The following is a 23,254-nucleotide window of genomic DNA, read 5'->3' on the forward strand; positions in this document are numbered from 1 at the left end:
CTACTACTACTATTCCTTCCTTTACTGCTTCTTTCAAAATGCAGTCCTGATTGGAGTATAGTATTGCCTACAGACAGAAGTGCTGGTTCACCACTTAAGGTGTGTTGGTGCTGTGTATGGGAGACATAATGGAAACTAGTCTCTACCCACTAGCTCAGAGACAACTGAAAATAAGAGATGGAGCATGCATCACCGAAATTTTTTGAAAAATAACATACAAATTGCAGAATGGACCAAAATAATGCTACTCCTCATGTACACACGAGACCACTTACGCTGAAAAGTTACCTAAAAAAGCATGTATGCTTTAAAACGTATAATCTACAGTATTGTGGAATACAATATAGAGTGAGCTGGAGACTTCTTTGTAACAGAAGAATCTCCTAAAGTAAATTTACATGCACAGGCAGAAATGTTATTCTTTTTAAATTAAAATGTATAAATGTTTTAATATATATATAATATACTCCGCATAGTTTACAATATCTCTGCCTTGATTCATTTAACCTCTTAACCTAGGAAGAGTATACTCATACTGGGGCTGTTTTGAGTGTACTAAGCGGGCTCATAATTGAAGCCTGTTCCATACCTGGCAGCTCCAGGCTGGGTTTAGTAGCTGACAGCCACTGCTAATAACCAATACGGAACAATGCTGAGGGCCACTGCTAATAACCAATACGGAACAGTCTCCACTGCTGGCTATTTTAACTATTTAGATGCCACTGACAGTGGCATTTAAACAATAACCGTGCAAGTAATTTGTGGTTCAGGGTTTGGATCTTTTCCTTTTGACAAGATTAGTGGGAGCCCATTTTCTTTTTATTTTAGCCTGAGGCCTTCTGCATGCCTTCGTGCCTACCATGACAGATCTGCTCTTTGAACCTGCCATAGGCTGTACTAGTAGATCACATATACATCCACTCAATGCATTGCTTTAGCAATATATTAAATATAATAAACAATCAAATGATTGCTTATAGAAGTCCCCTAGAGGGGGGGGGGGGGGTAAAAAAAAAAAGTAAAATATATAAAAATGTTAAATTTCCTCTATAAAAACTCATCAAATTTTATATTTTTTTTAAATAAAAAAAAGCTATAAACATACTTGGTAACGCTGCATGCAGAAATGTCCATACTAATAAAATGTTATTTAAACCGCACAGCAAATGGCGTAAAAGTAAAAAATCGCAAAAAAAACTAACACCAGAATTATTTTTTTTAGTCACATCCAACAACAAATAGCTATCAAAAATTAAGAAAGAACAAGGACAAACCTAGTACTGACAAAAACTATAGATGTTGCTAAAATTTTGCCCCCATACAGTTGCTTAGAGAGAAAAGTAAAAACGTTAGGCAAATATCATCATCATACCAAACCATGCAACCAACACCACCACCCCACCCCCCAGTATTCTGTTTTGCAATTTATTTTATGGTAACATGAAGGATGTCAGTACAAAGTACAATTGGTACCTGAAAAAGAGGCTTCATATATGGCTCAGTAGGTAAAAAATAAATAAAAGCTTCATGGCAACACAATGTTTTTTTTAATGCTGGTGGAGTATACAGTGGGTATCATAAGTTTGGGCACCCCAGGTAAAAATTTGTAATGTGCATAAAGAAGCCAAGGAAAGATGGAAAAATCTCCAAAAGGCATCAAATTACAGATTAGACATTCTTATAATATGTCAACAAAAGTTAGATTTTATTTCCATCATTTACACACTCAAAATAACAGAAAATAAAAAAAAATGGCATCTGCAAAAGTTTGGGAACCCTGCAGAATGTATAGCATGCACTGCCCCCTTTGCAAAGCTGAGACCTGCCAGTGCCATGGATTGTTTTCAATCCTCATCTAGGAAGACCAGGTGATGTTAATCTCAAAGGTTTTAAATGCCCAGACTCATCTGACCTTGCCCCAACAATCAGCACCATGGGTTCTTCTAAGCAGTTGTCTTGAAATCTGAAACTGAAAATAGTTGATGCTCACAAAGCTGGAGAAGGCTATAAAAAGATAGCAAAACGTTTTTAGATGTCAATATCCTCTGTTCGGAATTTAATTAAGAAATGGCAGTCATCAGGAACAGTGGAAGTTAAAGAAAGATCCGGAAGATCAAGAAACATATCAGACAGAACAGCTTGCAGGATTGTGAGAAAAACAATTCAAAACCCACATTTGACTGCACAATCCCTCCAGAAAGATCTGGCAGACACTGGAGTTGTATTGCAGCCAGTGGCACAGGGAACATCTCACGAGAGGATTCAATAAAAAGGAAAAATGGATTCAATAAAATTTCAGCAAATTTTGGATGCTAACTTGATGCCATCTGTGAAAAAGCTGAAGTTAAAGAGAGGATGGCTTCTACAAATGGATAATGATCCTAAACACACCTCGAAATCCACGGGGGATTACATCAAGAGGAGTAAACTGAAGGTTTTGCCATGGCCTGCACAATCTCCTGACCTCAACATAATTGAAAATCTATGGCTAGACCTTAAAAGAGCAGTGCGTGACAGACAGCCCAGAAATCTCAAAGAACTGGAAGACTTTTGTAAGGAAGAATGGGCAAAGATACCTCAAACAAGAATTGAAAGACTCTTGACTGGCTACAAAAAGCATTTACAAGCTGTCATACTTGCCAAAGGGGACAGTACAAGATTAAACTCTGCAGGGTGCCGAAACTTTTGCAGATGCCATTTTTTTTGTTTTCTGTTATTCTGAAAGTGTAAATGATGGAAATAAAATCTAACTTTTGTTGACATATTATAAAAATGTCTAATCTGTAATTTGATGCCTTTTGGAGATGTTTCCATCTTTCCTTGGCTTCTTTATGCACCTTAATACAAATTTTTACCTGGGGTGCCCAAACTTTTGATCCCCACTGTATATGGCTGACAGTTTTAGTATACATACTGTAGCTGTATGAAGTTCCTCACTAGTGGGTCCATCACATTACCATGTTTCATATGAAATAAATATGTCCGTACTGAATCTAGTGTGGTGCGAGAGGTAACAAAACTGAAATGGTTTCATAATATTTAAGTTGGCCAAATAAAATGTTCTAAATGGTATAATTTATAAAGCTATTAAAGGGGTACTCCGGTGGAAAACTTTTTTTTTTTTTTTAAATCAACTGGTGCCAGAAAGTTACAGATTTGTAAATTACTTCTTTTAAAAAATCTTAATCCTTCTATTACTTATTAGCTGCTGAATACTACAGAGGAAATTCTTTTATTTTTTTATTTTATTTATTTATTTTTTTGGAACACAATGCTCTCTGCTGACACCTCTGTCCATTTTAAGAACTGTCCAGAGTTGGAGAAAATCCCCATAGAAAACATATGCTGCTCTGGACAGTTCCTAAAACGGACAGAGATGTCAGCAGAGAGCACTGTGGTCATGATGTCAGCAGAGAGTACTGTGTTCCAAAAAGAAAAGAATTTCCTCTGTAGTATTCAGCAGCTAATAAGTACTGGAAGGATTAAGGTTTTTTTAATAGAAGTAATTTACAAATCTGCAACTTTCTGGCACCAGTTGATAAAAAAAAAAAAAAAAAGTTTTCCACCGGAGTACCCCTTTAAAGAGTGCAATGAGATGCCTTCCATTCATGTCTACTCAAAATAGCAATGTTTCTTAGCAAATTGGCAATTCAACTTCTCAACATGCATTCTGGATCAGCGATCTCCTTGGAACATCTTTTCTATTATGGACAGTATTGTACATTTGAATTGCGCATCATGCATTTTTTTTGTAGACCGTAGTAAACAATGTCATAATAATGTTCATCACAAATTTTCAGTTTTGGTTTAAAACAAATGTTTTAGTATCATAGTTTCATTTACACAGGAGGACAAGTTTCCCCATTATTGAGATCAGTAGGGGTCCCTGAAGTTACTCCCACACCAGCCAGATTCCTATAACCTATACTGTGGAATGTAGAAGTTGGGGAGAATAGTTCTCAATATGGCATAGTATATAAGATGCTATTTCCTAGACATCAGCGATGAGCAAATCATATTCTAGATTTTGTAGCCTATTAAAAATGCTGCACATAATCCGTGTGCACATAATTTTCTTACATTCTGCAAAATGACTCTCGTTTGTAAATCTATTCAAATGGATTTGCATATTATTGTTGTCATGTTAGGCATATGTTTCTTCCATAGCCAACCTCTTGGCTGGATGCACACACAGCTTAAATATTACCCTATTGAACCTTCCTGAAGATGCATACCAAAATCTACTATGAAATCTGAAAGTGTTACGTGCTGATTTCATTGTTGATTTTGCTGTGTCTTGTTTATTTAAAATATAAAAACCAAGATAGGTTCCTGAAGTAAAGAGTAATATAATTATCTACCAAATGAAGTATAGCATAAGGCACATCTCCTAAGGAATCGTAAAGTAATACGTATTCTTATCACTTTTATTTATGGATTGTATTTAGGTTTATTAAATGACATTTTTGAAAGCTAATCATTTTAACAGTGATTGTTCTTTTGATAATTTTTCTTCTAGATTCTACAACCACTTCAACTTTGATTGAAAGTACTGCTAATAGTACTGATGTAGTGGACCATTGTGAAGGTGAAGTTACAGCAAACCAGTGCAATAGTATGGTTGAAGGTAAATACGTTCTAATAATGCTAAAATATATTCCTCTCAAATAACTTCAGCTCATGGTTAGTGCATAGGATAGCACCACAAGCTGAGCTGCTTAAGTAACTTGTAAGTTACCTAAACAGCATAGTCTATGGTAATTTGCAGTTTATGCAACCTACATTAAGCAAAATATGCAACACTAAAACCATGGTCTTCCGTAAACGGGACGAGCCAGGGGAAACACAATCCCAATATAGATTCAGGTCACATCATCTCTGGGACCTCTACATATCAGGCATTGATAAATATTAGGGTGGGAATACCCTTTTTAACCCCTTAAGGACTCAGCCCATTTGGGCCTTAAGGACTAAGACAAGTTTATTTTTGTTTTCGGTTTTTCCTCCTCGCCTTCAAAAAAATTATATTTATATTTATATTTTCATCCACAGACTAGTATGAGGGCTTCTTTTTTGTGCAACCAGTTGTCCGTTGTAATGGCCTCACTCACTTTACCATAAATTGTATGGCGCAACCAAAAAAATACTATTTGTGTGGGGAAATTAAAAAGAAAACCGCAATTTTGCTAATTTTGGAGGGTTTTGTTTTCACGCCATACAATTTTTGGTAAAAATTACATGTTCTTTATTCTTTGTGTCAATACGATTAAAATGATACCCATGATAACATATTTTCTATTACTGTTGCGTTTAAAAAAAATCGCAAACTTTTTAACCAAATTAATACGTTTAAAATCCCCCTATTTTGAAGACCTATAACTTTTTCATTTTTCCATATAAGCAGCGGTATGAGGGCTCATTTTTTGCGCAGTGATCTGTACCTTTTTTTATTGATACCATATTTGCTTATATAAAACTTTTAATAAATGTTTTATTTTTTTGAATAAAATGTTATAAAAAAGCACTATTTTGGATTTTTTCTTTTTTTTTACGTTCACGCCGTTTACCGTACGGTAGCATTAACATTTTAATTTACTAGTTCAGATATTTACGCACGCGGTGATACCAAATATGTATATAAAATATTTTTTTTACATTTTTTGGGGGTGAAATAGGGAAAATGGCATAATTTACGTTTTTATTGGGGGAGGGGGTTTTTCACTTTTTTTTTAACTTTATACTTTTACTTTTTTTACTTTTATTTTTACACTTTAATAGTCCCCATAGAGGACTATTTATAGCAATCATTCGATTTCTAATACTGTTCAGTGCTATGTATGGGACATAGCACTGATCAGTGTTATCGGTCATCTTCTGCTCTGGTCTGCAGGATGGCAGATCAGAGCAGAAGACGGTGGGAAGGCAGCGGAGGCAGGTGAGGGGACCTCCGCCTGTCGTGCTGGATGATCGGATCAACGGGCAGCCGATCATCCATTTTAGTGACCGCGATGCTGCAGATGCCATTATCTGTATTGATCACGGCATCTGCGATCAGCAGCCTGGACCTGCCGCGCATGATCCGGGCATCGCTCTGATGCTCACGGTTATGCTTAGGACTTAAATGTACGTCCTGGTTCATTAAGTACCAGCTCACCAGGACGTACATTTACATCTTGCGTCCTTAAGTGGTTAAGGGGATATATGCGCAAGACAATTTCTTCTTGTTAGTAGGGTCCCTTGACAATAAGTCGATCACAAACTCTTGGACATACAACAGTCAGTTGTAATCTGTGAGGAAACCTGGCAGTATGTATTGCCTGCAAGTAAAATTGGAGATTTTCCCATCCTTGATGAAGGAAAATATGGATTTTATTAAAGACAACATGCGAGTATTATGCTTTTAAACTTATAATTTTACAGAAAGAAAAAAGCTTTGAATAACTAGGGTATAGCGCAACCTAACATGTTGCTATGTTATAAACCAATCACAGTACAGTGTATAATATATAGGTAACTGATGCCACCAAATCCTCCTCCTTTTTTGCGGCAAAGAATAACATCTCAGATAAACAGGAAACAGTGCCGATTTATAGAAACTAGATGATAAACACTTGTAGAGAAACATCTCTCCAATGGAAAGGGTAATGATGAAGCACTATGACAACATCATGGAAGGGAACATTCTTAAACGGCTGTAAAAATAAGAGAAAATAAAAAACATAATAGGGATGGGAAATTAGGGAGGGATAATACTCGCGTCTTGTCTTTTTAATAAAATCCATATTTTCCTTCAAGGATAGGAAAATCTCCAATTTTATAATAAGACAAGACACTGCTATTATGCTAGTTTAAAGCTAAGCATAAATTAAAGTAATTACAATATCATGAATAAATCATTGTAAGAGAACTATAGAAACATGGAAGTCAGGTTTAAAATAAAATGTTTTAAAAGCGGAGTCAGAAGACCAATTAGCCGCTTTAATGATGTCTGAGAGAGAAGCTCCCGAATTAAATAATTTAGTCGAGACAGCTCCTCTGGCAGAGTGAGCGCCAAATTGAAAATTTCAATGCCAGCCAATTCCATGGATTGTTTCCCCCAACAAGCTAAAGTGGAAGAAGATACAGGATTATGAGGTTTACAGAAAGAAATGAGAAATTGGGAGGATGAGGAAAGTCTTAGTGATTCAGTTCTAGATTCATAAAAACGTGAACGTACAACACGAAGTTTTTGATGTTGAGGGAAAGATGGATAAAAGGCTGAAAGGGGTACTCCGGTGGTCAACGTGTTTTTCTGTTTTTGACTTACCCTATTTGTTTTGTTTCATTTCTCTTCTTGTTGTTTAGGCTACTCTATTTCCGTTCTTTGTTGTCTTTTTATCCCCCACTTTGTTTTCCTATCTTTTCTTCTATTTCCTGTTTCTTGCTGTGCTGAAAACTACAAATCCCAGCATGCCACATGCCTTGCTGGTTTGGGGTGGCTCCTTTTTTTTGTTTTTGTTTGTTTGTTCCGCCATTTTCCCGGGTCAGCCCCCTTATACACAGCACACTAATATAACCAGCCTTGGTTGGGATACACTGGCATACACACACAAAAGGGACTACAACTCCCAGCATGTGTCATTCAGGAGTCTTCAGTCTGAGGTAGAACACCAGCATGCTGCCTCTGTATTGTCCTGGGGGTTGTAGTTCACCACACCTCTGTAGGGCATACACCAGTGTTTCCCAACCAGGGTGCCTCCAGGTGTTGCAAAACTACAACTCCCGGCATGCCCTGACAGCCTTTGGGCATGCTAGGAGTTGTAGTTTTGCAGCAGCTGGAGGCACACTGGTTGGGAAACACTGGTGTAACATGATGTGTATGCTGAATAGGCTAGAACAGTGTTTCCCAACCATTGTACCTCCAGCTGTTGCAAATCTACAACTCCCAGCATGCCCAAAGTCTGTCTGGGCATGCTGGGAGTTGTAGTTTTGCAACAGCTGGAGGCACACCTGTTTGTAAACACTAGCATACACACACACACAACAGGGACTACAACTCCCAGCATGTGTCATTCAGGAGTCCCCCCCCCCCCTCCCCCTTCACATAGAGGGGGAGATTTATCAAAACCTGTGCAGTGGAAAACTTGCCCAGTTGCCCATAGCAACCAATCAACTTGCTGCTTTCAGTTTTATAAAGGCCTGTGAAAAATGAAAGAAGTAATCTGATTGGTTGCTATGTTTCACAACTGGGCAAGTTTTCCTCTGCACAGGTTTTGATAAATCTCCCCCATAGAGATCATTCCCAGTATGAGATTTATTCCCCTGCAGTCCGTACATCCCCAGCCCGTGCACCTTCTCATCTTCCCCTTCAGATAACACGTATCTTCTCTGTGAGGTCCTTCTCCTGTGCAGACCTGCGTCCTTAGAATACAGAGCAGGGGGGAGGGGAGGTTAGGAGCTGTGTACTCAGCTGGATGAGATGAGGGGGCGTGGCTTATTTTTCTCATGCAGACAGAGAGAAAAAAAAAGCTGTGACATCTTGTCCACAACAGACTCAGAACTGTGGACAGCAGTAAAAGAAAACTCTGAACTACAGAACTTCCTGCCCAACAAACAGGTAAGAAAAACACATACATGCTGCCAAAACATATAACACATGTATATTGCAAAAAAACAAAACTTACAAAGAAGATGCCATATGGTCAAAAAAATAACCACCGGAGTACCCCCTTGAATGTAGGTTGGTCTTGGTACGGCAATAGATAGTAAACAGAACGCCTTAAGGAGAATATTGTCTTGTAGAGATATCAAGGCCTCTGACATCTGAAACACGTTTGACAAAAAAGACAGAGGAGTACTGTAAGTTTAAAGGAAAGAAATTTGAGAGATAAGGAATCATTATCTTCCCAAGGTAGAAATAGATTTAGAAGAATATTTACATCCCAAGTGGAGTTGTATTTGGGTAAAGGAGGAAGTCGAAATCGTATGCCCTGTAAGAGTTTACACACTAGGGGTGTTTGCCTATTGGAATGGAATCAATAGGAGGATGTCTGGAAGAAATAGCAGAACGATATAGATTAATTGTTTGATAAGCTTTACCAGCATCGAAAGATGTTGAAAGAAAATTTAATATGTTAGAGTGAGATGCTTTTAAGGGATCCAGATCCAAACTCTCCAAAACTCTTTAGTGCAAAGGATCCTGCTAAAAGCTCCAAGCAGTTGATGTGTAGGAGGGATTCCTAGGTAGACCATTTCCCTCCAGTAGAATGGAACCGCAACATGCGCCCCATGCTAAAAGACTTGCGTCCGATTCTATGACAATGTCTGGGTTCGGCTGAAGATTTTTTTTCCATTCCAAGATTGAATTGAAGTGTGAAAGCCACCAACGAAGTTCTTCCTTTGCATCGGAAGAAAGACAAATTTTATCTGAATAACCCAGACCTTCCCTGAGGTTATAGATTTTTAACGGTTGGGGAGCTTGATAATGAAGAGGGGCTGGAAAAATAGCTTGAATGGATGCCAATAGAAGGCCCACAATCCGAGCAATGGCTCTGAGAGATATAAGATCCTTGCGAAGAATTTGGCAAATCTCTATCCGGATGGTTTTCAACCATCTGGGTGGGAGATTCAAAGTGGTTGATCGAGTATTGATCAGAAAACCTAGAAATTCTATCTCTTGAGATGGTAGAAGAATGGACTTTTTTTGATGGATCAGAAAACCCAAGTTTTCTAGAAGGGATAAAGTCCAATTCATGTGACAAAGAAGAGGCTCATATTGAGCCATAATGAGAATGTCGTCGAGGTATGTGATAAGGCGAACCCCGTGACTTCGAAGGAGAGCGATGACAGGGTTCAAGAGTTTTGTGAAGCATTAAGGGGCTGATGACAGGCCGAAAGGGATGCAAGTGAATTGCCATTTTTGAGTTTTCCATAGAAATTGATGAAAAATTTGGGAGGAAGGATGAATTGGAACAGTTAAGTATGCATCCTTTAAACCAATCGTTTTTTTTTGAAGGATATCTCACGAGAGATGTATACCTTCCATTTTGGAGTGTCTGTAAACCACTAGATTGTTGAGGAGTCTTAGGTTTATTACAAGTCTGTGACCTCCATCTTTCTCTTTTACTAAAAAGAGGTTGCTGATGAAACATGGAGAATTGATTGGAACGGGAATAATGGCCCATTTTGAAAGAAGTTTTTTTAATTTCTGAATCGATTAGATTTTGGTCTTGCATAGAAAATTTTATGGGATGAGGAAGGCAATACTGGACAGGAGGATAGATAAAACTCTATGTGGTATCCTGACACAACATTTAGTATCCATGAGTCTGAAGTAATCCTATTCCAATTCCTCAAAAAATGTCTTCCGCCTAATGGAATGTTCTGAAAAGAAGATGGATGACTTACCTGAAGATGTTCTTGAACGTGGCATGCCTCGTTGTCCTCTGGTGCGCCATGGTCAGGCCCAATAAGGGAAGAAAGGTGCAGGGTATGTGGATGGTCCTGAGTAGGCGGGTTGGAAGGATTGAAAGGTGCCTCTAGTTTGTTGTCTGTATGAAATTGAACGGCCGGGGAAGTGGCTCCTTCCTTTCCCGGCCCAACCAAAATTTTTTGGGGGAAATACTTTCTTCAATGAGGATTGAGCTTTTGTTAAGGTGGAAAATAAATCTACATATTTCCCCATATCACGGATGAAATCCTCGCCAAATAACATTCCCTCAGTAGGGTTTGGAGGTTCATTGGTAGCCAGATTAATAAGCTGGGGGTCAATTTTCATCAGGATAGAGCATTAAGTACATAAAGCAGAGTTGGCATTTCCAAAAAAAAACAGACGGCTCATTTAAGGACTTCCGGTTTGTTATTGTTTGAGGCCTCTTCGGCTAAGTCTAAAATTTTTGTAAGAGGACCTAGTAGATCCATGAGTTTTTCCTGACAGGCTTTAAAGCTTCTCTCAACCCCTTTCTCTGGGTTCTTGCCTGATTTTGTTAGTTCTGTTAGAATAGGGTCTAGTTCAAGCGTGAAAGAGGAATTAGGTGGGAGAGTAGGCCTAGGGCATTCGACCTTAAGTTTATTGCGGGTAGACTTATTTAGGCTCTATTTAACCCATAAGTACAGGAATTTGGCCACCTTTGGATCAGGAAGTAATTCACCTGATCTAGGATGGCGAATTAAGGCGGGATCAAAAAATTGGGAATCAGAATCCTCTGTGAGATCTTCCTGAATGTCAGGGTCATCAAGCAACTCACCGCTTTCTTCAGAAAAGACTGCACAATCATCATCAGCCTCAACATCCATAGATTCATCGGATGAGGGCTCTTTAAAAGAGTCAGGTTTGGACCGCTCTGCGGATTTCTTAGCCTGTTTAATATGAACAACTTCTTGGGCAGAGGGTAAGGTGTATAAAGATGTTACACGGGTATCATGACCAGTGTGCGGTTGGTTTTTAATAAGTGTCTTGGCGTACCCCTTTAGAAGACCTAGTCATTTTTGGGGATTAGTTGCGGTCAGAAATATGTATTTTACAGGTAGACTTTTTAGGCATTTTATGGCCTCTGGCTAATATGGAGACAGAATTAACAGGTGACCAGTATTTCTCAGATTGTGTAGATGGTCCGGCCATATTAGAATCAGTTGGGATGGGGGTTGATAAAGCCAAAGAAACTGATTTATTAATGCTATCTTGTAGCACTGAAACAGCGAATTGGACCGTGGAAAAGACAGACTTTGCGACTGATTCATCCACCAAATTTTTAAGGTTGTCTTGATCAGAGGCCATTCATGGAGGATGAGAATTCCTGAGGGAATTTCTATTATCCAAAGACATGTTAAGTGAGGTAATATATGTCTAAATATGGATAAGCAATTTGGTAATTATAAATAGGTTAAGAAAAACCATTAATATAATGGGGGAGATATATTAATATATATAATATATATATTGGTGAGATATATTAATATAATATATGACTGAGGTAAAACAAATGGCACAGTGCAATAGAGAAAATGACCACAAGGTGGCAGTATAGGATAAGAGCTATAAGGTGTATATCAGAGAAAATTCACCACAGAAGATATCTATTGTGAAGGGAGTATACAGTAGCGATGGTGGGTTCACTGCCGCAGAAACGGACAGGAATCCCGCCGGCAACTGACAGGTGATCACCACTCTGTCAGAGAAAATTTTGCAAGACACCAACTGTCAGCGCTTGGAAGAGAAGAGAGAAGATGGCGGCGGTGATGCAGCAAGATAAAGAAAATGGAGAAGCTGGAGGTAGAAGAATGAAGTCTCCAGAAGAGGAACGGAGTATCGGAAGATAATGGGAAGCAAAGGTAAGTATAATAAGTGTCAATGGTGGTAATGGGAAGCGAAAATATGAAATGAAAGAATAATATATATAATGGAAGAATATACAATATAAAGGGAGAATGATATATATAGTGTGTGTGTGTGTGTGTGTGTGTGTACATATATATATACACACACACACACACACACACACAAAGATATACGAAAGATTTAATAAATAAAAATAAATGTTAGACAATGTTAGAACACAATACTCATCTGCTGAGCAGCAAAAGGAGGAAGATTTGTTGGCGTCAGTTACCTAAATATTATACACTGTACTGTGATTGGTGCTTTTTTATTTTTTATTTTTTTTTAACCAATAACTTCTCTGGTCAAGAGTTATGGATATGATAATAAGCTGTAGTGAGCACAGCCAGGGACCTTGAGAAGATTATAAACTGATTCTGTCTTTTCTCTTGAATGATGTGTTTTTTTTTTTTTTTTTTATATTTTTTTTTAAGTACTGACAAAAACTACAGATTATGTTGCAAGAATTTATCCCCCATACAGCTGCTTAGAAAGAAAAGAAGTTAGGCAAAGATATTAAAGAGTGCAATGACATGCCTTTCATTCATGTATCCTCAAAATAGCAATGTTTCTTAGCAAATTGGCAATTCAATTCCTCAACATGCATTCTGAATCAGCTATCTCCATGGAACATACTTTTTTATGGACAATATTGTACTTTTGAATCGCACATCACGCTTTTTTTTTATTTATTTTTTTTCAAGACAGTAGTAAATGTGATAATAATGTTCATCACAAATTTCCAGTCAGTCTTACTACTGTTCAGGTTACTTTTAGTTTTGGTTGAAAACAAATGTTTTAGTATTATAGAGTTTCATTTACACGGGAGGACAAGTTATCCCCATTCTTGAGATCAGTAGGGGTCCCTGAAGTTACTCCCACACCAGCCAGATTCCTATTACCTATACTGTGGAATGTAGAAGTTGGGGAGAATAGTTCTCAATATGGCATAGTATATAAGATGCTATTTCCTAGGCATCAGTGATGAGCAAATCATATTCTAGATTTGGTACCACATTAAAAGTGCTGCACATAATCCGTGTGCACATAATTTTCTTACATTCTGCAAAATGACTCTCGTTTGTTAATCTATTCAAAATGATTTGCATATTATTGTTGTCATGTTATGCATATGTTTCTTCCATAGCCAACCTCTTGGCTGGATGCACACACAGCTTAAATATTACCCTATTGAACCTGCCTGAAGATGCATACCAAAATCTACTATGAAATCTGAAAGTGTTACATGCTGATTTCATTGTTGATTTTGCTGTATCTTGTTTGTCACCAAGCAGAACTTTAGATATGTTGTTCCTGGTCTGAAATAAATATTTCCAATGTACTTGCTGTTAAAAATCTGACTGCTTCACTTTGTTTTTTTCATTTTGAAATGTTAACCACTCACTTCCACCCATACCTGCAGTCTCAGCTTAGACTTTTGGACTCATGCGAACTAGCATAAGTCCAAACTGCGGAAGTGCGGGTGGGGCAGGCCATCTGCAGCTCTGCATAGCTCTCACTCCCTACCTTCAATCAGGCAGGCGTGAGCGAGCGCTGTGCACGCCGAGCCTCTGATATTGTGAACCTCATGTACCATCCCACAGCCAGTCACTGCGGCTGCCCTGCTATGACACCCGTTACCTGACACGCACAGTCCCGCTTAATGCTTACAGTCCCCACTGATGTTTAGAAAAGTGACACTGGTCATCTCCGGTACTTCGCTCTCACCCCCTGCTGCCTCACTCACACAGCCCCGCTGCTTTTAGCCACACAGCCCCACTCTCCGCTTACAGTCCCTGTGGCTGTGACCCTTGCTCTCTGCCTACAGCCGTAAGCACTGTGAGTAGTACTAAAGAGTGATATACTTATCTACCCAATGAAGTATAGCATAAGGCTCCTCTCCTAAGGAATCATAAAGTAATACGTATTCTTATCACATTTATTTATGTATTTGTTTATTAAATGAAATTCTTGAAAGCTAATCTTTTTTTTTTATATTCTTTATTTATATTACAAATACAAGTACACACAGAGAAATACAAAAACAAGAAGCCCATAACAACAAAATAAAAAATACAAGCAACAAAAACAAGACCCTCTACCTCCTCTCCCCTCTCCCTCCCCTCCAACCTCCCGTCTCCAAATGAAATTAGTGGCAACCCAATATAACAACCTAAATAACAAAAAACTTCCTCTCAATTTGCCCTAAGTTCGCTACAATATCATAACCTTGATATCCTAAACTTAAATACACCTTTTCAGGAATATATTTTAATCCACATCTTCAACCTTTTAACTCCAGCCCGGCTCAACTCCCTACTCCCCCACTCTCCCCCCTCCCCCCCCCCCCCAGCTCCATCTCTCCCCACTCCCCCCGAACTACTCCTTCATAGTACTCAGATTCCTGAAATTGGATCCATTTCCTCCATGTACAAAAAAACTCTGTATTTGTGCTATGCCGGACAGATCTTAAATCTTCCATTAACATTATGTCATTCACCCTAGCAAACCACATTGTCGTTGTTGGTGCCTTTTCTTGTTTCCATAGTAATGGTATACAGTTCCTGGCAGACATTACTAGAAAACTCAACAGAAAATTTTTATATCGCTTAATGGGACTCTCGTTATATTGCAACAGAAAAAATGCAGTTGAAAATGGAAATTCCTCACCCATGATTTTAACAATAATCTCATGTACCTTTCTCCAATAACACTCTATTTTATGGCACGACCAAAAAATATGCATAAGGGATCCTTCTATCTGTCCACACCTCCAACATTTTACGTCATAGTCCTTCTGACTAATCTTACCGAGTAACCTAGGGACCTTCTACCAACGCGTCAAGATTTTATAATTTGCCTCCTGTAAACGCACATTGAGGAACCATGAGTCAACGAAAAAATCCTACCCCATTGTTCCTCGGACAACTGCAACTCAAGATCTTTCCCATTTTGAGACAAATGAGGGGTAGCCTCCCTCCAAACTCTCCTGCCAAAGCCTATAGGTTCTAGACAAAATATGTTCTAAATGTTCCTTAGAATTACATAATTCCTCAAATTTTGTAAGCTCTTTCAAATAGTAGGAGGGTCTGGGTATTCGACTAAGATAATGTTTCAATTGAAGGTTTCTCCAAAAACCCAAAGATGCAAAATCTGTTGCACCAACCTCTACCTCCCAAATATCATAATCCCCTTCACCTCTCAAGTGACCTACTCGGAACCTACCTCCTTCAACCTATCCTCTATAAGCTAAATCATCTATCCCCGGGAGGAAAGCTGGATTGCCAATTATAGGCGTCATTGATGAGTTTTTAGGTAATAATCCCTTCCTCACATATGAGTCTTCAAAAACTGACAGTGTAGCTCCAATTAGCGGATGTTCTCGCAGTTCTCGTATCCCTAAAGAGGGTACCCAAGGTAAGCAGTTTAACCCCTTAAGGACAATGGACGTACTCCTACGCCCCCGTTTCCGAGTCCTTAAAGACCGAGGACGTAGGAGTACGTCCTGTCCTTTCCCGGCCCCCCGCCGCTAGCCGGAGGGGAGCCGGTGCCCGATGCCTGCTGAAATCGTTCAGCAGGCATCGCGGCATATCGCCCAGGGGGGTCATTATGTCCCCCCATGTCGGCGATGGCCGCAGATCGCTGGACAATTTAGTCCAGCGATCTGAGGCGATTCCGGGTCAATCGGGTCTCCAGTGACACGGTGACCCGGAATTACTGGCTGATCAGAGCCTGCAGGGGTGAGGTGGCACTGGTGCCACCTCACGATCGCCCTGATTCGTCGGCCGGATTACCGGCCGACCAATCAGGGCGCCTGCTGCGGGTGTCACTCCCGCACCCGCTCCGCCCCTCTTCCGGAGGACGTGAGCGGGTGCGGGACGTGCACCCCTGGTACTGGGGACCCCGATCCCCGGCGTTAGTGTTGGGATCGGGGCCCCAGGAGCGACGACGGCGGCGGCGGGACTGACCTGTGCGGCGATCAAGCAGCAGCAGGAAGTGAGTGACAGCCTCCTGCTGTTGCTTAGCAACAGCTCCCAGCATGCAAAAAGGGCATGCTGGGAGCTGTAGTTATGCAACAGGAGGAGGCAGACCACCACAACTCCCAGCATGCACTTATGGGCATGCTGGGACTTATGGTTTTGCAACAGCTGGAGGCACATTCTTTCTATGGAAAAGTGTACCTTCAGCTGTTGTGTAACTACAACTCCCAGCTTGCACAAACAGCTTAAGTGCATGCTGGGAGTTGTAGTGGTGCATCTGCTGGTTGCATGACTACAACTCCCAGCATGCCCGTTGGCTGTCGGTGACTGCTTATAGTTATAGTTTTGCAACAGCTGAAGGCACACTGAGTTAAGGAGCAAACCAGTGTGTCTCCAGCTGTTGCATAACTACAATCCCCAGCATCCCCCGCCAAAGTAGTATGCCTCCCGCTGTTGCATAACTACAACACCCAGCATGCCCTTCCGCTGTCTGTACATGCTGGGGGTTGTAGCTTTTGCAACAGCTGAAGGCACACTGGTTGCAAAACGCTGAGTTTGTTGCCAAACTCGGTGTTTCACAACCTGTGTGTCTCCAGCTGTTGCAAAACTACAACTCCCAGCATGCACTGATAGACCGTACATGCTGGGAGTTGTAGGTTTGCAACAGCTGGATGTTCCCCCCCCAATGTGAATGTACAGGGTACACTCACATGGGCGGAGGATTACAGTAAGTATCCGGCTGCAAGTTTGAGCTGCAGCAAATTTTCTGCTGCAGCTCAAGCTGCCAGCGAGAAACTACTGTGAACCCCCCGCCAATGTGACTGTACCCTAAAAACACTACACTAACACAAAATAAAATAAAAAGTAAAAAAACACTACATATACACATACCCCTACACAGCCCCCCTCCCCAATAAAAATGAAAAACGTCTGGTACGCCACCGTTTCCAAAACGGAGCCTCCAGCTGTTGCAAAACTACAACTCCCAGCATGCACTTATAGACCCTACATGCTGGGAGTTGTAGTTTTGCAACAGCTGGATGTTCCCCCCCAATGTGAACGTACAGGGTACACTCACATGGGCGGAGGATTACAGTAAGTATCCGGCTGCAAGTTTGAGCTGAGGCAAATTTTCTGCCGCTGCTCAAACTGCCAGCGAGAAACTACTGTGAACCCCCCGCCCGTGCGACTGTACCCTAAAAACACTACACTACACTAACACAAAATAAAATAAAAAGTAAAAAAACAGTACATATACACATACCCCTACACAGCCCCCCTCCCCTCCCCAATAAAAATGAAAAACGTCTGGTACGCCACTGTTTCCAAAACGGAGCCTCCAGCTGTTGCAAAACAACTACTCCCAGTATTACCAGACAGCCACTGACTGTCCAGGCATGCTGGGACTTTTACAACAGCTGGAGGCACCCTATTTGGGAATCACTGGCGTAGAATACCCCTATGTCCACCCTTATGCAAGTCCCTAATTCAGGCCTCAAATGCGCATGGCGCTCTCACTTTGGAGCCCTGTCGTATTTCAAGGCAACAGTTAAGGGTCACATATGGGGTATCGCCGTACTCGGGAGAAATTGTGTTACAAATTATGGGGGGTATTTTCTGCTATTACCCTTTTTAAAAATCTAAAATTTTTGGGAAACCAACATTTTAGGTAAAACATTTTTTTTTTTTTTTTACATATGCAAAAGTTGTGAATCACCTGTGGGGTATTAAGGTTCACATTACCCCTTGTTACGTTCCCCGAGGGGTCTAGTTTCCAAAATGGTATGCCATGTGGTTTTTTTTTTGCTGTCCTGGCACCATAGGGGCTTCCTAAATGCGGCATGCCCCCAGAGCAAAATTTGCTTTCAAAAAGCCAAATGTGACTCCTTCTCTTCTGAGACCTGTAGTGCGCCAGCAGAGCACTTCTCACCCCCATATGGGGTGTTTTCTGAATCGGGAGAAATTGGGCTTCAAATTTTGGGGGGTATTTTCTGCTATTACCCTTTTTAAAAATGTAAACATTTTGAGAAACCAAGCATTTTAGGTAAAAAAAAAATAAAAAATTTTAACATATGCAAAAGTCGTGAAACACCTGTAGGGTATTAAGGTTCACTTTACCCCTTTTTACGTTCCCCGAGGGGTCTGGTTTCCAAAATGGTATGCCATGTGGTTTTTTTTTGCGGTTCTGGCACCATAGGGGCTTCCTAAATGCGGCATGCCCCCAGAGCAAAATTTGCTTTCAAAAAGCCAAATGTGACTCCTTCTCTTCTGAGACCTGTAGTGCGCCAGCAGAGCACTTTTCACCCCCATATGGGGTGTTTTCTGAATCGGGAGAAATTGGGCTTCAAATTTTGGGGGGTATTTTCTGCTATTATCCTTTTTAAAAATGTAACATTTTTGGGAAACCAAGCATTTTAGGTAAAACATGTTTTTTTTTTTTTTTTTTTTTTTTTTTTACATATGCAAAAGTCGTGAATCACCTGTGGGGTATTAAGGTTCACTTTACCCCTTGTTACGTTCCCTGAGGGGTCTAGTTTCCAAAATGGTATGCCATGTGGTTTTTTTTTGCTGTCCTGGCACCATAGGGGCTTCCTAAAGGTGACATGCCCCCCAAAAACCATTTGACGCTCCTTCCCTTCTGAGCCCTCTACTGCGCCCGCCGAACACTTTACATAGACATATGAGGTATGTGCTTACTCGAGAGAAATTGGGTTTCAAATACAAGTAAAAATTTTCTCCTTTTTACCCCTTGCAAAAATTCAAAAATTGGGTCTACAAGAACATGCGAGTGTAAAAAATGAAGATTGTGAATTTTCTCCTTCACTTTTCTGCTATTCCTGTGAAACACCTAAAGAGTTAATACACTTATTGAATGTAATTTTGAATACTTTGGGGGGTGTAGTTTTTATAATGGGGTCATTTATGGGGTATTTCTAATATGAAGACCCTTCAAATCCACTTCAAACCTGAACTGGTCCATGAAAAATAGCGAGTTTGAAAATTTTGTGAAAAATTTCCAAATTGCTGCTGAACTTTGAAGCCCTCTGGTGTCTTCCAAAAGTAAAAACTCATAAATTTTATGATGCAAACATAAAGTAGACATATTGTATATATGAACCCAAAAATTTTTTATTTTGAATATCCATTTTCCTTACAAGCAGAGAGCTTCAAAGTTAGAAAAATGCAAAATTTTAATTTTTTTCATCAAATTTGGGGATTTTTCACCAAGAAAGGATGCAAGTTACCATAAAATTTTACCACTTAGTTAAAGTAGAATATGTCACGAAAAAACAATCTCGGAATCAGAATGATAACTAAAAGCATTCCAGAGTTATTAATGTTTAAAGTGACAGTGGTCAGAATTGCAAAAAACGCTCTGGTCCTTAAGGTGTAAAATGGCCTGGTCCTTAAGGGGTTAAAGGAATAGATGTTGTGGATTGTTCTATTGAAACCCAAAGTTTCTCTTTACTATGACAGCATCAATCCACTACTCTAGCTAAGTGAGTAGCTATATAGTACCCTCTCACCCTAGGGGATGGGGATTGATACAGCCCTAAAATCCAGCTCATACACTTGTCTTTTAAACCTAGATGTCTCAGTGTCTCCTCCATGTAGGTCCAGTTCTAATATTATTTCTTGCCTCTCTAGTTGCCATAAAGCCCACTTGATCCCTAGCTATGATATCTCCCACGAACCCTGACAATCTCTTAGCTAGAATCTTAGAAAATAACTTTATGTCGGTGTTCAACAGAGATATCGGTCTATATCTAGAACACTGTGAGGCATCCTTCCCTTCTTTTGGGATGACTGTGATATGGAATCTTGTTAGATCTCTAGGTCAGGCTCCTGACCCCCCCCCCCCCCCCTGCTACTGAATTAAAGCTTTTAAGAAAATATTTATTTATTACCTGAAAAAATTCCTCCATTGAAATATCCTTTTCTAGTTCCTCTATCTCATTTTTTTTCAACTTTGGGAGCCCTGAACTTACAATATATTCCTTAATCTTAGATCTAAATTTTGATCCCCCGGTCATAGGGTTGGATACATCTATATTGTACAAATCTTTATATTACATTATTACATTATTACAAAAATACTCCTTCACCTGTTCTTTTAAGTCAGTGAGTATTCCTTTATCTTGTATAAGGAGAGGGTTAAGCTTCCAATCCCATTGTCTCGGACATGTTTCCGGGATGTTCAGGATTAATTTTATCATAGCATGATCGGAGAAAAAAAAAAATTCAATTGATGCCCCCCGCAACCACTCCAGGTCCCTTTGTTTCAATAAAAAAAAAATCAATCCTAGAGAATGAATCATGTACAAAAGAGTAACATGAATAATCCCTATCCTTCAGATGTGTAATACGCCATAGGTCAACCAAATGAAATTTGTACAACATTTTCTTACAATATCGCAATCTCGCTGTACTCATATAGGACATTCCTCGCGATGTATCTATAGACGGATCAAGCACAAAATTGAAGTCCCCTCCCAAAATTAAAAACCCCTCAGTAAACTCTTCTAATTTATCCAAAATCTGACGCAAAACTATCCCGTTTTACATTTGGAAGGTATATAGACGCCAGTGTAACTTTTTGTGCAGCAATAGTACCCTTGACAAAAATATATCTTCCTTCATCTTTAAAACTATCCCCAAAAAAAAACCATGGTATATTTTGTGCAATAAGAATACTAGTCCCTTTTTAGATTTTGGATTATCTGAGTAACTATGATATAAGGTCGGAAATTTCCTACTAGTAAATACAAACTTGTGTGAGGGTAGGTAATGTGCCTCCTGTAAGAACGCTATATCTAAACCTTCAGATCTTAATAAATTGCCCATTATTGAGCGTTGTCCCGGGTCTTGTAGCCCTCTAACATTAAGAGAGCCCACTACCAATTGCTTATATTTTCTCCCCCTCATCTTCCCTCACTCAAGTGAAAAGAAAAAGGAGAGAAGGCCTCCGGCGATCGCTGAGGGTCGGTAGCAAGACAATAGGGAGAGCAGGGGGGGGGGGGACCGAAGGGGGGGGGGGGACCGAAGGGGGGGGAGTGCGAGTAAGCAGGTAAAAAAAAAAAAAAAAAATATATATATATATATATATATATATATATATATATATATATATATAGTTTTAATAGCACTAGGTGTGGTGAGAAATGGGCTTTGGACAATTTAGGGGGGAGGCGGTTGGGTTTTTTTTTTTTCTTCTCTTCTTCTCTCCTTTTTTTTTTTCTTTTTTCCTTTTGTTTTTTGTCTTCCTTCTTTTTTTCTCTCTCTCTCTCTCTCTCTCTCTCCCTCTCCCTCTCTCTCTCTCTCTCTCTCCTCTCCCTCTCCCTCTCTCTTTCTCCCTCTTTCTCTCCCTCTTCCTCTTTTTTTTTTTTTTTAACCTGAAAGCTAATCATTGTAACAGAGATTGTTCTTTCGAATACATGTTTTTTTTTATAGATTCTACAACCACTTCATCTTTGAATGAAAGTACTACTAATAGTACTGATGTAGTGGACCATTGTGAAGGTGAATTTACAGCAAACCAGGGAAACAATATGTTGAAAGGTAAATATGTTCTAATAATCCTAAAACCTGACAAGTAACCTCAGCTCATGGTCAGTGCATAGGATAGCACCACAAGCTGAGCTGCTTAAGTAATTTGTAAGTTACCTAAGCAGCATAGCCCATGGTACTTTGCAGTTTATGCAACCTACATTAAGCAAAATATGCAAAACTGCCACACAATCCCAATATAGATTCAGGTCAAATAATCTCTGGGACCTCTACCTATCAGGCATTGATGAATATTAAGATGGGAATACCCCTTTTTAAGGGGATATATGCTCGGGACAATTTCTTCTTGTTTGGAGCCTGACATTAAGCCGATCACAAACTCTTGGACATCCAACAGTCAGTTGTAATCTGTGAGGAAAACTGGCAGTATGTATTTAGTTTCCCTGCAGAACCACTACAGGTAAGATTAAAAAATTTTGTCTGCTCAACTCAATAGGGGGACATTTACCAATGTTAGTGTAAGGTAGAATAGATTTTACCCCTGTTTTACTTGGTGTATTGTTTGCACAGTTGCTCAAAACTTACCAAAAAAGTGCACAGGACATGATAAATTTTGCTCTATTGTAGAAACCAGTAAGTGCAGTGATTGGTTTAACCCCTTGGGGACTCAGTGTTTTTCTGTTATTGCACTTTTGTTTTTACCTCCTCACCTTTTATAAATCTTTTTTTTTTTTTTTTTTGCGCCACCAATTCTACTTTGTAATGACATCAATCATTTTACCCAAAAATCTACAGCGAAACAAAAAAAAAATCATTGTGCTACAAAATAAAAAAAATAAAAATGTGTAACATTTTGTGGGCTTTTGTTTCTACACAGTGCATTTTTTGGTATAAAGGACACCTTCTCTTTTTTCTGTAGGTCCATATGATTAAAATGATACCTTACTTGAATAGGTTGGATTTTGTCTTCTGGAAAAAATGAAAAACTACATGCACAAAAACTAAAATGTTTAAAAATGTCCTCTTTTGACCCCTATAACTTTTTTTTTTCCCCGTATATGCGGATGTGTGAGGGCTATTTTTTTGCGGCTTGATCTGAAGTTTTTATCGGTACAATTTTTTTGTTTTGATCTGACTTTTTGATCGCTTTTTATTTTTAAAAAATAATTTTTTTTTATGGGATAAAAAGTGACCAAAAATACGCTATTTTGGAATATGGAATTTTTTTTACTTGTATGCCATTGACCGTGCGGTTTAATTATCAATATATATTTTCATAGTTCGGACATTTACGCATGCAGCGACACCACATATGTTTATATTTACGGTATTTACATGTTGTTTTTTTTAAATGGGAAAAGGGGAGCGATTCAAACTTTTATTAGGGAAGGGGTTAAATCACATTTATTAA

At 39.4% G+C, this 23,254-nt stretch overlaps 1 protein-coding gene across 6 annotated transcripts in view; it reads left to right on the top strand.

Moving 5' to 3' along the window:
* Nucleotides 1-23,254, top strand: part of LOC130273680 (serine-rich adhesin for platelets-like) — a 222,744-nt gene that overhangs the window by 158,658 nt on the left and 40,832 nt on the right. For all 6 annotated transcript variants that reach the window (XM_056520883.1, XM_056520880.1, XM_056520882.1 and 3 more), the window contains 2 exons: nucleotides 4,520-4,627; nucleotides 21,787-21,894. In XM_056520883.1, the coding sequence (XP_056376858.1) occupies nucleotides 4,520-4,627; nucleotides 21,787-21,894 (216 nt within the window). The remainder of the gene's footprint in view (nucleotides 1-4,519; nucleotides 4,628-21,786; nucleotides 21,895-23,254) is intronic.

Source organism: Hyla sarda, chromosome 5 (genome assembly GCF_029499605.1).
Source record: "Hyla sarda isolate aHylSar1 chromosome 5, aHylSar1.hap1, whole genome shotgun sequence".
Lineage (NCBI taxonomy): Eukaryota > Metazoa > Chordata > Amphibia > Anura > Hylidae > Hyla > Hyla sarda.